Below are 16,081 nucleotides of genomic sequence, written 5' to 3'. Positions count from 1 at the left end.
TTATCACGGACCTCAGAAATTCAGCATAAAATCTGAATGGTCATTTTTTGAATGGTCAGAATTTGTTTCAAATCGCAATTGCTGATTTTAATTGCTGTGCTGTTTTTGTGTAACCACAGCATCACTTCTTTTTTGAGAAAAAGAAAATAAATAAGGATTAAAACTGAAATCATTTTATGGAGGCGGTAGATTTTGAAACTGATCGGACCAAAAGCTGTCTGAAATCTGTTTAGCACTTCTCATGCTTTAACAAAATGGGAAGTTTTACCTCTTCTTAGGAATGTTCTTAATGCAGCTAAAAATATATACTAGGAATATCCCATTAACATTTGGTTTTGGAAGTCCAGAGTTAATTCATGTTTTATCAGAATGTTTTTTTTTTTTCTTCCTCATCTACTTACCTGTAGCTCTTCTGTAGCTTCTAGCATTTGGGAACAGGTCTTACTTTTCTGTTTTCAGCTTTAGCGCGGAAGTAAAAAGAATTTTGCATCTTCCTGTAAGCTAATAATTATCTACTGAGGAGAGAAGCAAAATCTAAATGCACTCATGAGGGTATTTCTTTTGGATATGTGTCTCTTTTCTGTTTCCTCCATCTTACACCCTTAATCCTTAAAATACAAATTTCAGCCTGTATACGTGATTTTTACTTCCCCTTCCTCTCTTTTTCTGAATGTCCGTGCAAGATTGGATTGCTAACAGCCTATTCCCATTCTGTAGTGGCGTCCAGTAGTTGTTTTGGCTCACATGCTTTTTTGGAGCAGTCTCGAAATACTCTGGCAGTATAGAAATGTGACTTTTTAAACTTCTTTTTTTCTGCTATGAACTTGGTGGGCAAATAGCCTGCTCCAGCCTTTGCTGGGGCTAGCTCATAGATTTCCAAAGCTCCATCAAACAGCTGTCTACAGCTGTCTTGCAAAGTATGTATTTGTTTGAGATGAGATTCCTCTGTTTTGGAAGTTAGCTCTTGCTGAATTGTAGAGGAAAGATATACATTAAAGGGAGTGAGTTTGAAATTATAACCTATCTGCGTATCTAATGACTGTCATTTAAATGAGGTCTAATTTTGTTTTTCCTCTATTTCGCTGATTTGTTAACAAGCAGCAGAAAAACCGTACTGTCAATGTGCAGCCGTGTTGGTAGCTGCTCATCACATTTGATAAAATGTCAATTTGTTTTCAGTTGTAGGTTTGCTGCTTTATTTTAAAGGGAGTTTTGGGGTTTGTTTCTTTTTCTGGAACATAATTGCAAGCTGGCCACTGTTATTTTATCTAATGGGTTTTTTTTTCTTCCCCTCGCCACATAGAGAGCAGAATGTCTGTGGAATGAATCAGGATTTGACTGGACAAGGAATGGGAAAGATACTGAACCCAATCAGCTCCAGCAGCCCTGCCCATCAGGCCATGTGCAGTGGGAACCCAGGTCAGGATATGACCATCAGTAGCAATATGAATTTTGCCATAAATGGCCCAAAGGAACAAATGGGCATGCCAGCAGGCAGATTTGGTGGTGGTTCAGGGGGAATGAACCATGTATCAAGCATCCAAGCATCCACTCCTCAGGGTAGTAACTATGCACTAAAAATGAATAGCCCCTCTCAAAGCAGCCCCGGCATGAACCCAGGGCAGCCAAACTCTATGCTTTCCCCAAGGCATCGTGTGAGCCCTGGAGTGGCAGGCAGTCCTCGAATCCCACCTAGTCAGTTCTCCCCTGCAGGAAGCTTGCATTCACCCGTGGGAGTTTGCAGCAGCACAGGAAATAGCCATAACTACACCAACAGTTCCCTGAATGCCCTTCAGGCCCTCAGTGAGGGCCATGGAGTTTCTCTAGGATCGTCGTTGGCTTCACCTGACCTAAAAGTGGGAAATTTACAAAATTCCCCTGTGAATATGAACCCTCCCCAGTTAAGCAAGATGGGAAGCCTGGACTCTAAAGACTGCTTTGGACTCTATGGGGAGCAATCAGAAGGTACAACTGGACAAACAGAGAGCAGCTGCCATTCAGGAGAACAGAAAGATAACAGTGAGAGCAGCGTGCCACCGGTAGTGAGTGGCGAGAGACCTGATGGACAGAATAAGCTGCATGACGGAAAAAGCCAGACAAAGCTCTTACAGTTGCTGACCACCAAATCAGATCAGATGGAGCCTTCGCCTTTGTCCAGTACTATGGGAGATATCAGCAAGGACTCCACGGGAGGGTTGCCTGGGTCTGGTTCAGCACATGGAACCTCACTCAAGGAGAAGCATAAAATTTTGCACAGACTATTACAGGACAGTAGTTCTCCTGTAGATTTGGCCAAGCTCACAGCAGAGGCCACAGGAAAAGAACTGAACCAGGAGTCCAGTAGCACAGCTCCTGGTTCAGAGGTGACTGTTAAACAGGAGCCAGTGAGTCCTAAGAAGAATAATAATGCACTACTTCGCTACTTGCTAGATAAAGATGATACTAAAGATATTGGTTTACCAGACATACCCCCAAAACTGGAGCGGTTGGACAGTAAGACAGACCCTTCCGGTAGCACAAAGTTAATACCTATGAGGACGGAAAAAGAAGAGATAAGCTTTGAGCCTAATGAACAGGTAAGGAAATCTTTGCATTATGTGTAAATCAGATGTTCCAAATCTGTGTTGCCTCCTCTTAATTTTTTTTTCCTAACTTCCTCTGCCGGAAAATGCTGACAGTTGTTGGTTGATTCTTACTAAGTGACAGCTTTTCCCACAGGCTGTTGCATGGCTAGATGGGCCTGTGATCTAGCCCAGCATAACAAGCTGCACTTCTGTTCAAGGCAGGTTTATACGTAAGGACAGGAGCTGTTTAAAAAGAGTGATGCCACCTTGGTATCACAGGTGTTTGTGCTCTGCTTGGTCTGCAAACTAAAATCAAGGCAAATAAGCTTCCTTTGGTTCAATGCCAGTTATTTTTTGGCAGTGATGCTGTGTGTTTTATACTTAAAGTTTTATTTACAACCCCAAGTCCTGCAGGTGGTTAGCTGCTCAGTGCATTTCATTTTGCATCCCAAATTTTTCAGGGTTCTGTGCAAGATTTTTTGTTGCTGTACTACTCTTGTTAGGGCCTATGCTAAAAAATGTCAATTTGTAGCCTTTGTGAAGAAATTCTCTTCCTAAATCCAAGCATTTCCTAAGGTTGCTTTAATTCTTCTGTTTCAGTTGGATTTGATAGCTGTTTGCCATTACGTCAGTTGTGGTTTTAATATCCATCATGTGCTTTAGAGGGAAACTGAGTCAAATTACACTAATTTCTACGGGGATTAATCCTCAGGCCTGGATATCAGTCGTTCTGAATACAGCTAATATTTTGTTACTGCCTGCAGAGAGAGGGCTCAGATTCTCTTTGAAAATTTATACTTTGCTAAGCTAGGAAAACTTGGATAATTGAGAAATTCACCACTAAACTGGCTAGAGTAAGCTATTGCAAAGATATCTAAATAACTGTATTTCTTAGCTCTGATCCTACACATTGAAGTCAATGGTATTATCTCAGATAATACTGGATTGAAAGCATAGATCCTTCAATCCTCAGTGTTAGATATTGTACAAGAATTTAGGATTTAATGGTCGCCAGAAAACTTACATCTGTGTAAGGAACTGAGTAGATCAAAATCACGACCTTCAGATGATTTGCTTCCCAAAAATGAAAAGTTGTAAAGAATTAAAGTTTTCTCTTTCACCATCTCTCTGAAGAAGACGAAAAATAGCTTAGCTGTGAACCTACTCACAAAGGGCAGGTTGCTATCTGAAGGAAAGATAGCAATCTAGTTTAAGCTAGTGCTATAAGCTTCTGTTAGGGTTTATGGGAAAAAAAATAGAAAAATTACTTAGAAGAGAGCAGTGGGGAGGATAGTATGAAGCTTTCGTGATGTGTGTTTAAAATAGTGAAAGTAAGCTGCTATCTAGCAGTGTTTCTGCTGACTAATGGTAGCCTGGACAGCTAGTTTAAATTCAGCTGCCTTGTCTTTGTGATTAAAGATAGGCAGGTTGAGTCTCACCCTAAATGCAAACATGCAACTGTAAGACTAACCTGAAAGAAAGAGGCCTCAGTTTCTTCAAGTATTGCCCACCACAAGCATTTGAAAATTGAGCTCCCAACATGGCGAACTCAATAACATGAGTAGTCTGTTCATTTTTTGTTTTTAGGCTTTGTGTTTCTGAGTTTGGGGGTGGGTTTGTTGGGGCTGGAGTGCAGACTGTAGATGTATTGCCTTGTCTTTAAAGTTTGAAGGTGGAGGTTCACCCCCAGGAGCAGAGGAGATAGAGGTACAGGAAGGGCCAGGAGCTGGGCCCTGCAGGAGCTGTGATGAGGGCTGAAGTGCTGGGGCCTACTTGGTGTTGAGGCAAGGAGAAGCCAAACCCACAGCAGCCATGTGCAGCTACTGGGTCATGACAGAGGGGCTTTTGTTGTTCATCCTGGTTTTAAATAGTTTTAAACCCTACTTAAAATGCAGTGCAACCTGGAGCTGAATAAACAAGAGAAAACCAGCATGGATAGGAGAGGAAATGGTGGGGAATATAAAATAATGTAAGCATTTATCTAGCTGGAGGCCAGGCCTTTATACAAATAACCACTTTACTCCAATTATAAAATCACTGAAAATATTTAGCATCAAAAACTCTTCAGCTTTGGAAGACGGTCTCCCACAGGAAGTGCTCATTGCCTAAATTTAGATCAAAGCTGGAACTATTTAGTACAAGACTGGAACACAGATTCTTGTGCTAAATTCTTCCATTCTCCTGCGTCCTTTTCCCTGCCCCTACCCCAACCCCCCCTTCTTCCTCCCGTACATAAAAATTAGCCGTGCGCTTGTGTTACCTATTTTGCAGGTTTATTTAAAACTTCTCATCCCCAAGGAATGTTGTATTTTTAAGCAATTAGTCACTTGAGTGTGCAGTTTTTTCTGGAAACTATCATGGAGCAGCACTGGGATGGCCTCTGCAAGGGGTGCACGGGGGCAGAAGAGCCATTACATTTTCTCCTTTTGCTTTTGGTGTGACTTTCTGAGCAGGAAATGCTTTGAAGTGCGCCAGCAACCTAAAAATAGCAGTCTTCTAGGTAGCGTGTTTAAACATACACTTCTGTGGAGACCAGCAACTGACAGGAAACCTTTCTCAAATGGCAGAGTGTATTTCCAGGACCTCTGCACCTTTTTCCCTTCCTTGGTGTGATGAGGGTTATCGAGCTTTGTTAGGCTGATTGCTGTTCTAGTTCAGGCCGCTGTGGGAGAGAGGATGAGAGAGAGACCTGCAGGACTGCTGCTGTTGAGTATGCAAGCACTTGTGCACAGGGAAAGCAGTGGGATTATAAGTCTTGCAGCTACAGATTTGTTCCATAGGTTGTCCCTCTGCAGTGAGGCAGCCCAGAGCACTCCCATAGGGCTGCTGTGGTGGGACTTCACCCCTCATTCTCCTGTCCTGTGCTCCTCTGCTTCTGCTTTCTCTCAGGAAAACAGAGCATGCACTGCTGCTGCTCTGGAGCAGCCCATGATGAAGAATCAACTTTTTCTAGCTACTTCCCTCCAAACAAAGTGAAACAAAACACAATGTAATGCCCGGGCTCTCCTTGCCCCTTAGTGGAGGCAATAACTGGATCTCTTTCATCTGCTCCATCACTGACTTAGGAGGCACTTGAGAAACCTGCTTTATATGACGCTGCTGTTCTTCATCAGCTCTGACAAAGACAGCTTGGAGGCAAATGAGAATGTAGGGAAGCATCACAGAAACATCATGCGCTAAATAATGTCATGTATTGCACTGCAATAGAAACATTTTGTTTTGCTATTTTGCACTGCAAAACTCTCATACAACTGGGTGTGGATTATGATGTTCATGTTACAGATAAAGATGCCAAGATGTAGGAACGTGACGTGGCTTATCCTCTGAGAAAACACTTGGCACAGTATAGAGTGAAATTGTTATCTCTAGAAGTATTTGCCTTTTGTTTAGCCAGCAGACAGTTTACAGTCTGTTTGTCTGACAGGTACTTTGTAATGCTACTGTCCCCACCAGTGCTGTTCCAGAAATCTTCATAAGCATGTACTACCTTTGTCTCTCAGAATTCACATACCTCTCTGATATCCCTCTCACGTCTTGTCTGCTATCTCCTTGCTTTATGTATGTAATACATAAACATGTAATGGTCTGACACTAAACTATCTCCTCCACACACATCCCTGATCTTCCAAAAAAAAAGAAGTTTCCTTATAGTCCGGAATCTATTAGATTAATGATAGATGTTGGTTTCTTATCAAAATTCTATCAGAACCTTGGACTGGGAATTTCTGAATAGCTTTTAGTTAGAGTTCCAGAAGTCTATTTCCAGAAGTTTGTAGTAGATGATCCTTATAATAAAAAAGAATGTCTAGCCAGCGGTATGTTTATGGAAGTCAGCAGAGAGGAAGATACAATATTGATTCCAATTCTGGCTTACATTTTCCTCTTTTTATTCCTTTTATTAGTGGCTAGATTGAAGCAGAGATTTGTTGTTTTCTTTTTGCTTTTCACGATCAAGTGTTTGCCTGTGCCAAGGAGGTAGGTAGTGAGCTAAGCTGTAACTACACCTTCCTTCTATAATCGTCATGTTATGTCCACACCTAAAGCTATCCTGTGGTAAGCAAAAAATCCCAGATACCTTTGTCATATATGATTGTAAGAGAGTTTGGAATGTGGACTCGGTGCTGGTGAGCTGTGGACATTGCCCATGGTAAAAAAGAGCTCTCCAGAGAGTGTGGAGTTCAGGGCATTATCCAGTCTTAATCTGTGGAAAGATTCCCTCAGTGAAAACTAGGCTTTAACATGGCAGTATTTCTAAACCAAACTGCATGTTTAGGCATTACTGTTTTAGTTGTGCTGAAAGAATTCCATTGATACTTGGACTTGCTTTGTGTGATAGTGGTAAGTACTTTGAAAACGGGTGCTTTTTCAAATGGGAAAAGAATTTCTAAGCACAAACTACCATATTCTAGGACCAAGTGTCTCAGTTCCATGGAGATGGATTTGTGTTGTTTAGAGGTATTAAAAATATATGCACAAGAGCTTTCTTGTGATGATTTGCACTTTATCAGGAGATTTATTTTTTTTTTTTCTGTTTTTAATTCATGACAAATAATTGCTTTATGGGGAGTTTAGGGTGTGCCTTCTATTTACATAAAGTTCAATCTAGACCATTAACAAAATAAATATCAAGTATAAATAAAAGAAAGATCCCATGAAACTTACCAAGTAAATATTTTAACACTACTTTCTACGCATATGGTGCCATTTGAGGGTGGGTCTGGAAAAACTTGGGCTAAGATCATAGCTAACACTATCGGTATTTTTGCAACTGTTGAGAACCCTCATCTCATCAAAAATTGAAGGTAAAATATTTGATATTGATCATGTTAAAGCCAAAAAGAAAGAAAGAAGGAAGGAAAAGAAGGGTTTCGTTGTTAAGACAGATCTGTTGTATGTAGCCACTTCCTGAATGGAATTAAAGGCATTGTGGGGAGTGCAGTTTTCTGACACATTTGTATCGTATGTTCTACTCAGTTTGTTAGGTTGGTGTTTTGTGGGATTTTTTAATGTCTGATATTTAAACAAAGTGCAGTAGCCAGAATGTTTAAAAAAAAAAAAACAAAAGAAAAATGTCCATCACAAATTCAAAGGAAAAAACTCTGCAACATGTAAAAATTTCCTTCACTGTTGTCTAAAATATGCTTAATAAGGGCCATATGTCTTAATTCCCCCCAAGGAGTATTGAATCATCCTTTTATAATTCATGATACTCTACATCAGCCTCCTCTACCGGCTCTTGAAGTCTTCTTCCATCAGCTTTCCTAGTGCTCAAAATGCTGCTTCTGTAAACATTTCTTGACTGTCTCTTGCTTGGAGTGCCTTTCTGAATCTGCTTATCACCTGTCCTCATAATGATTTAGGTTTCTTCTAATGACATTCAATTCCTCTTGGCTCGACCTTTTCTGTTGCTATGCTGTGTCAACCAAACTGCCTGTACGAGCCTGGGAGGTAGTGAGGCAGCATGGGGATTTGTCAAGAGCAGGCAATGTCAGACCCATCTATTTTCCTTCAGTAACAGGGCAACAGGCTTTTTGGCTGAAGTGAAGCAGTGTATGCCATGCATCTTGATTTTAGTAAGGCTTTTTGGCACTGTTACACGAGGCGTTCTCGTAAGCAGAGATGCACAGTCGAGATGAAACTACTGCGAGTGGATAGGAAGCTGCTTGGAAATCCTTACACACAAAGTAATTATTTAAGGATTCGCCCTCAAAGTAGAGGTAGTGCAAGAATTTGAGCAGCAGCTATTCCATATTTCAATTAACATAAACGACCTGGTGCTGGAATGGAAGACACTTAGTAAGGCTGCATGTGATGCTTGAATGTCTGGAAATACTTTGGAGGACAGAATACAATTTTATTTGAAAGCAGAAAATAATGTTGGCAAAACCTTAGAATACTGAGGATGAATAAATGCTATTTATTACAATTAGGCAAGAATAATGGCACAGAAACACACAAAAAAAAAGAGATGGAGAGCAACCAAAGTGCTGCTCTGGACACCGCACTGCAACAGGAATGTGGGTGAGCTGAAGGCAGATCATGGGGACATCAAGAGTGATAAGAAGTCTCAAAAATAGGTTATATATTGCAGAAAATGTGAATGTTTGAGTTTGCATGAGTTTATCCTAAAACCCTAAAAGGCACAAAGCAGCTTTCAAATGTAGAAAAAAATTAGAAGAAGGCAGAAGAACGCAATTTGTTCTCCGGATTCAAAATACATCAGGAAGGAAGGGCCTAAATTCCAGTGGGGGAAGTTTTGTGTTGACACTGAGAAGAAGAAAAATACTTGAACAGTAAGGATGGCAGAGTGCTGAAAGAAATCCCCCAGGGAAGCTGTGGATTTTGTCACTGCCTTTCTTTAACAAGAGGTTATATCAACTTCTGTAGGCTATGGCATATACTGATTGTCTGCCTTGAGGCTTCACATTTCTTCCAACCCCAGTTTCAGATTCTGTGATTTTATACCACTTTGCCACTAACACCAGATCATGCACATGCTGTATTTTAACTAAGTAAACCCATCCCTCTTTGCACTATATAGTCTGATCTGTAGGACTACAAGGTTATGTGGAAGGAGGAAAGTGTAACACCATGTTTATCTGCAGTAAATGATCCAAAAAAGGTATTGAGAGATATAACTTAGAGGCACTCTAGCTACCTTTGAGTAAAAGAGCTCAGCTGTCCAGGTGCGGGTTAGCTGTGGCGGCAGGAGTTTAGTTCAGCATTAGCACACTAGTTCTTAGCTAGACCAAGCAGCTTGGTAGATAGTTGAAGGTATTTCAGCTCAGGTACTTCTTTTCTACTTGCTGACCTCTGCAGCACAAGCTCTCTGTGAATAAGCAAACAAGCTCGTGAGGTGGTGGGTGGACAAAAACAAGAAGAATGATATCTTAGTGTGTGTGTATGTATTTGTGGTGCTGTTGCTTTGTTTCCTTTCCATCTAGTCTGCTCCAGCTGTGCCCCTCTTCTGTGCTTGTAGCTTCCTACAGAATATACTGATTTAGGGGTGATTTTTATTATAAATGCAATCATAAAATGTTACCTGTGTAACTTGAAGGTAGCTGAAACTGTACTGCCTGTTTGTAGCTATTACCCAACAGAGCTTTAAAAGCCTTTCCAATTTAAAGTAGGATTGGAAAAGTTAGAATTGCAATCCAACTATCAGTGAGCAGCTTTTAATTCTGAGTGTTTATAGAGAGAGAGTTCAGCAAAAGCAATCCAGGTGAAAAGTGACATTTAAGAAATACACGCGGGTCAGTATTTATGTTAGTGTAGGATGAACTCTATGTTTTTTGCCATCTTCATTTCATGTTAGATTTCTATTGAAGTGAATGTAATTAGATTTCTTTCTTGCCGTAGAGAAGTTATTTTCACAGATCTGGAAAGCTGTGAGTAAAATAAATTCCTAATCTAGTAACTAGTTGACAGTTGTTAATTTATAGAGCTTCACTGAGATGTCTATTTCTTGCCAGTTAAGTTCTATAAAGTTACTCACTGTTACGATTTTTAATGTAACAAAGAAAATACGCATAGGGAATTGTTTTAGCCATGGAGCAACTTTTCCATCATATGCTTTTAATCAAGTCATAAAGAGACTGGAAATACAGCTGTGCTGAAAGCAGTATTTGTTATACCTACATAAATCCCCATCATCATCACTGTGGGATCTCTCTCCCTGCCAAATTACACGTGCTGCCTGTACAGATCATGGCAAGAAGCCTCCTGGTTCCCTTTGGCATGAGGTACGTGTTGTATGGCTGTGTACATCCCACTGCCAGGGTCCTGAAGGGAGTGCCCGTACTGCCTGCAATGCCACGCTCCCCAAAGCAAGATGGGTGAGCCCCAGGCAGCCTTGCACAGTCCCTTTTTGACAACTTGGCGAGCTTCCTTTGGGCTGCTTGGAGGAAACATACGAAGGCCCTGCCCTGTGGCACGAGCAGGGCACTGGGAGCAGGCGAGTAGCAACGTGTGTTGTGTTTTCTCTGCTTGCAGCCAGGCAGCGAGTTGGATAACTTGGAGGAGATCCTGGATGACCTACAGAACAGCCAGCTACCGCAGCTTTTCCCAGAGAGCCGCCCAGGCGCGCCGGCAGCCTCGGTCGACAAGCAAGCCATCATCAATGACCTCATGCAGCTCACCAGTGACAGCAGCCCCGGCACGGCTGTGGCCACCCAGAAACCAGCAATGAGGATTTCACAGAGCAGTGAGTCCCGGTTATGCATGGGCAGGGAAAGCGTGTGGATTCCAAAGTAGGGCTGCCCTGCCTGTGGGCCTGCAGAAGGGGAGGAACGAGGGAGCTCCTCAGCCTTCCCTTGTGTTGTGCGATGGCATAGCGCCATCTGCGGTCATCTCATTCTGAAACACAGTAGGAGGTTGCATCTCATTCACACAGCACACTTAAATCCTTTCTTAAGGAGATTTAAGCTGTGCTCTCCAAATAAACATGTCTGTTGGAAAGTGCTACAGTTACGGTGATGCTGCTGCAGGGCTCAAGAGTGCACGTGTTTTGTGCTGATGTCAGTTTCTCTTTCTCAACAGTTCATTCCATAAACAGGACAAGTGAGGCTTTTTGAAGCATGACAGAATGTTTGATTAAGAGGAATGCCTAAATTTGAGATGGAATTGTGGCTCCTAATTGAGTAATTTCCAGCTGACTGTTGTCCTTAACTTTATCAATTAATCATGATTGAAATGTTGGTATGCCACCATAAAATAGTGGAAAGCGAGCAAGCAAAGAAGTGGTTTTGTCAGCTATGAATGCTGAAGAAAATACACAGAGTTGGTGCATCATTTTTTTCCCCTGTTGTCTAGGACAGCAGCATCTGTTCAGCTTAAATGTATACTGGAGGGATTTTTTTAATAAATGGAGCTTAGATCATATTCTTAATTAAATGTAGCCATTCTAACTATATTTTTTAATATATAAAATAATTTGATGAGGAAGCTTTCAAGGCCAAGTTGGATGGGGCCTGGACAGCTTGATCTATTGGGTGCCAACCCTGCCCACAGCAGGGGGTTGGAGCTCTTTAAGGTCCCTTCCTACCTAAGCCATTCTATGATTCTATGAAATTCAGTTCTTAGAAATGTTCGAGTAGTTATTAATGTTAAAGCCAGTACAGATCTTTACAGTGCAATTTATTGAAACTGAATGCAATTACCGGAGTACTGACAGCAGTAGGATCTGCCAGGAAAAACCTCCATGCATCTAAAATCTTCAATATATTCTTTCTGAAGCATGGTCTCACCTGGCTCCTTTCAGCTTCCCAAAGTTAAGCCTTTGCTTCAGCTTATAAGTGTTCAGGACCAGTCTGGTTGGGCTCAAAGTCCCATCCAACCTGTTACGTATACATATAGTTTATATATCTATACATGCACAATATATTATAGTATATTGCTTGAAATTGTTTTCCTTTCTGGCCTATAAATACAGTATTATTCACCCTGTTTCCAGGTACTACATACCACAAGGGAACTTTGCAATCATTTCCATATCTTTGACTTTAAGTCTGCTTTCAGAACTATTGGAAGTGTAGTAAAAGTGTGATTATCAATGGGGGTATCTTGGAGGTTAACAGTGGTTTTGAAAAAGAAGCATCCTGTTTACTATGTAAACTGAAAACCTATTTTTTCCCCTTCTAGCTCAGTCTTGTGTTTGTGCCTAATACTCCCAAGGATTTTCTGCCTTATTTTCAGTAGAAGAGCATGCAGAAAACAGGTGCACAGGAGTAGTGAGTGGCTTTTTATGTGCTCACAGAAAATCAATGTAAAATGAATGTCAAATCATACACAATTTCGAATTATTTTTTCCCCCAAAAAATAAACTGCTTTCATCTTTTTTTTTTTTAACTTCTACATGAAAATACTTTAAATAATTTGATCTGTTACAAGTATATCTTTTTTAACTGCTGAGCACTACTAGATTTGCCAGATTCTTTCTTACAGTTTGTTGCTTTTTCAGTCCCATCCAAACCAAAGCAGAATGTGTGATCAGAGCACTGTCACATCTGTGTTGTTCTTATATGGTGCATTTCCAGCTTTCCTTTTTGTAGCATCAGGGATTGCTTGCGGTTATGCATATAGTAGCTTATTCATCTATGTGATCTTTCAGACTTATAGGGAAAACTATTCTGAAATCATCAACAGTGATAAGTTTTGGGTCAATCCAAGCCTTTATGGTGTTGTTTTTGTCTCTTAGGTTAACTTATTTGCTTGTCTGGACAGACAGTGAAAGCAAAAGTGTGACCTCATGGTTAGGAAATAGGTGTCTGTGATGTAATTTATTCCTTCCACACAAACTCACCTAACAGAAAATTTATACATGCACAGAGAATTCATATAACCTGGCTTCACAAAGTAGAGAGAAAAGTCAGAGACCTTTCTGATAAGTTTCTGTACTTATGAAGGAAATTGTTAAACCTCATCTAAGTTCTCAGATTCAAAACTAACATTATTTTGATCTAAAATAAGGAAGAACTTCTTTGAATTCTTCCTTACGTGGTGAATTGTAAAATGTAGAAGTTGCCCTCAGGACGCTATTAAATCAGAAAGTCTTTTAGGGAAGTCTATCAGAAATTACTGCAAATAATATTTTTACAAAAATGGTTAATGTCTATGTGGGTTTTTTATGTGATTGGGAACGGAGTCACGCAGACACGTGGTTCATGTTTGGCTTGTGTTTGAAAACTACTTATGCACACAGGAGACAGTTTCATGCATGTGAACCCTGACCAGCTGGGCCAAATATTTGCCAACCAAGGAACTGTGAAGTTCACTTTTGTTAGACAGCCTGCAGAGGGTAATTTTAAAAGTGCAGGACAACTCAGCAGAAGACAACAGTTATAGAAAAATGACAGTAATCATCAAACACTGTTCTGTTTTCCAGAGTATTGTGGTGATATGGCTCTAAATCTGGACAGTTTATTCATTGTTGACAAATCATGAAAGTATTTATTAATGACAAGAATAAAATAAAATAAAATAAAATAAAATAAAATAAAATAAAATAAAATAAAATAAAATAAAATAGGAAGGAGATGTGGAGATGGAGCTACAGGATCAGATATAGACTCAATCTGTCCTTAATTTTGGTCATTTCTTCAAGGACACAGCTCATGCTGGAAAAATTTCAAGACAGATAATTCCTAACAGTCTGCCTCAGGGTGACGTCTGCCAGTGATTACAGTCCTACTAGGTATAAAATTAGCTGTGGCAGTAGTATGCACATCATATTGTGGTATGTTTTGCTTCAGTGGCCCTCTAAGTTAAATTGTATCACTTAAGGTTATAAAAAAGGTAAGTCATATCTCTTTCAGTATCAGAATGTTCCATTTTGAAATTTACATGAAAATGTCAAGGAGGGATGTCTCTCAGACAGATGGAAGGGGTAAATTAAGCAGCATTAAATAACTCAGCCCAGAGCTCTGAGTGTGTTTGGGTTCATTTTTTTTTTTCTTTTTTTTTTTTAAACAAGTTTCCATTCTTGTAACTTTGCTTTTTGTTTGCTCCTCCTGTGTAGCTTTTAATAACCCACGAGCAGGGCAACTGGGCAGGTTATTACCAAACCAGAATCTACCACTTGACATCACACTGCAGAACCCAACAGGTGCAGGAGCCTTCCCACCCATAAGGACAAGTAGCCCATATTCAGTGATACCTCAGCCAGGACTGATGGGCAGGAATGAAGGGATGATAGGAAGTCAAGGAGCTTTGGGAAACAGTAGCACAGGTAAGAACACTTTCCATTTGTTTTAATGTACTTGATTCACAGACTCATTACATGTAGCCTAATGCATGACAGATTACATGTAGCTTAATGCTGAGTTTATTAACAAATGCAGAATGCAGGTATCCAAACAGTCTGGAAAAAGAAAAACAAAATGTGTTCAGTGTGGTGTTACATATTGACATAACTTATTTTGAACTTTCTACATATTTTTAGGCATGTTCTTTGCACTCTGCTTTTCACTTCCTTTAAAACTTCTACATGCACATATTGTATTGGCAGTTAGAGTCTGTTCACATTGATGTTCCAGGTTCAGCTGAAGCTTATGTAAAAATCAAATCTTTCTGCTCCAAGGAAGTAAATAAATGAACAATTCCACTTTTGATGACTGGTCCTTTCAAAACAAAACTGTGGACATTATTATTACTCTTCTGAGATGTCTCTCTACAAGCCCTGCAATTGCCCTTAGTTATCCTTTACTTATTAATGTTAGTTCTCATTTTAAATTGAAGAGTAGCTAAGGCTTTCATCATTTTCTGAAACATGAGATCTTGTAATGTATTACTGTTTGTTGAGTACTGATTTCTTCACATTACTTTAATATAGTATAAAGACACTAAAAGTTGTCTCACTGGAAAAGTCAGTCTGATTAACTTACTTCAACTAATACATAGGCCAAGACTGTGCAAGTGTGAAACAACTGCAAAGAGAACTGAATAAATGCATATTTCATTTCAGCTGGCTACTCATTGCCAAAATTTGCATCACTACTAAAAGAGACATACTGACAGATTCTGATATAAATTATTTGAATAGATGAGGGGTCAGCTTGTAGTCTTTCAAGTGTCCTATTACTTTCACCTTCTGTGTACATAATTCAGGATGTTATTCATCTTATGTATACAAGTTAGAGTATTATCTGTGTTCCTGCCATTTGCTTCAGCACACCACATATTTCAGCTGATAGAATGTGAACACAAGCAGAACAAACCTGAGGATGCAGTACTGAAGCAAATTTTGCTCAGCAGATGAAACAGTGACCCTCTTCAGAGGGTTCTTCTCCTTGGTTATTCATCACCAAATAATTGAACAAACAAGCTGCAATTATAAGGTTGGCATTTAGCATTCATTTAAGGATGCTGCAAAATACAGCTGGATGGAGAAATATTCCAGTCTGAAATCCATATTTTATCTGCCCTCTACACTGCATAAAATTGCAATGTACAAATTGTACAAACATATTGCTTTAAGTGTGATTTTTGTTGTTTTGCTTTCTTGTGTGCCTGTGCTGTGTTGGCTTGGCTTTTTTTACTACTGCCAGTGTGTAGTGTTCTGTATATTCCAAGTGTAAATAAACCGTATCAGTTGTTTACAGTAGATGTAGGAGGACTTCCCCTAAAATAACGGTAATGAACTTCAGCATCTATCGGAAAGTTCCTGTGAGTAATTTCCCTGCACTGTATATTGGTTCAAGATTATCTTGGGTAAGCCTTGGAGCTAAGAAGGCTATATACTGTGAATTAAAGGACTTGCCAAAAGATGTTTGCAGAATGCAAATTTGAATTTAATCCTTACAATTTGCAAGCGTGTGTAGCGATAACATGTCATTACTCAAATCTTCATTCTCACTTAGCACTTGAAAAGTAAAGCAGACACACATCAGCAAACGTGATTCATTTCCTGAGGAAGGAAGTCAGTGCTATCCACACACCCTCAGCACCTGTTGCAGACTACATGTGGGAACACTTACTCTTAACAGTGTTTCAGAAATGATAAAAGGATCTTCCTCATGTAA

At 40.0% G+C, this 16,081-nt stretch overlaps 1 protein-coding gene across 1 annotated transcript in view; it reads left to right on the top strand.

The window, feature by feature from the left end:
- NCOA2 (nuclear receptor coactivator 2) overlaps window positions 1-16,081 on the top strand; it is a gene marked incomplete at its 5' end in the record, with an annotated part of 73,736 nt that overhangs the window by 35,296 nt on the left and 22,359 nt on the right. Inside the window, 3 exon segments of the mRNA NM_001323218.1 lie at window positions 1,304-2,576; window positions 10,557-10,767; window positions 14,080-14,289. Of these exon segments, the coding sequence (NP_001310147.1) occupies window positions 1,304-2,576; window positions 10,557-10,767; window positions 14,080-14,289 (1,694 nt within the window).

Source organism: Coturnix japonica, chromosome 2 (genome assembly GCF_001577835.2).
Source record: "Coturnix japonica isolate 7356 chromosome 2, Coturnix japonica 2.1, whole genome shotgun sequence".
NCBI classification, from domain to species: Eukaryota; Metazoa; Chordata; class Aves; order Galliformes; family Phasianidae; genus Coturnix; species Coturnix japonica.
Note: the sequence above shows the minus strand (reverse complement) of the source record. Positions and strands in the feature narration are given on the sequence as shown.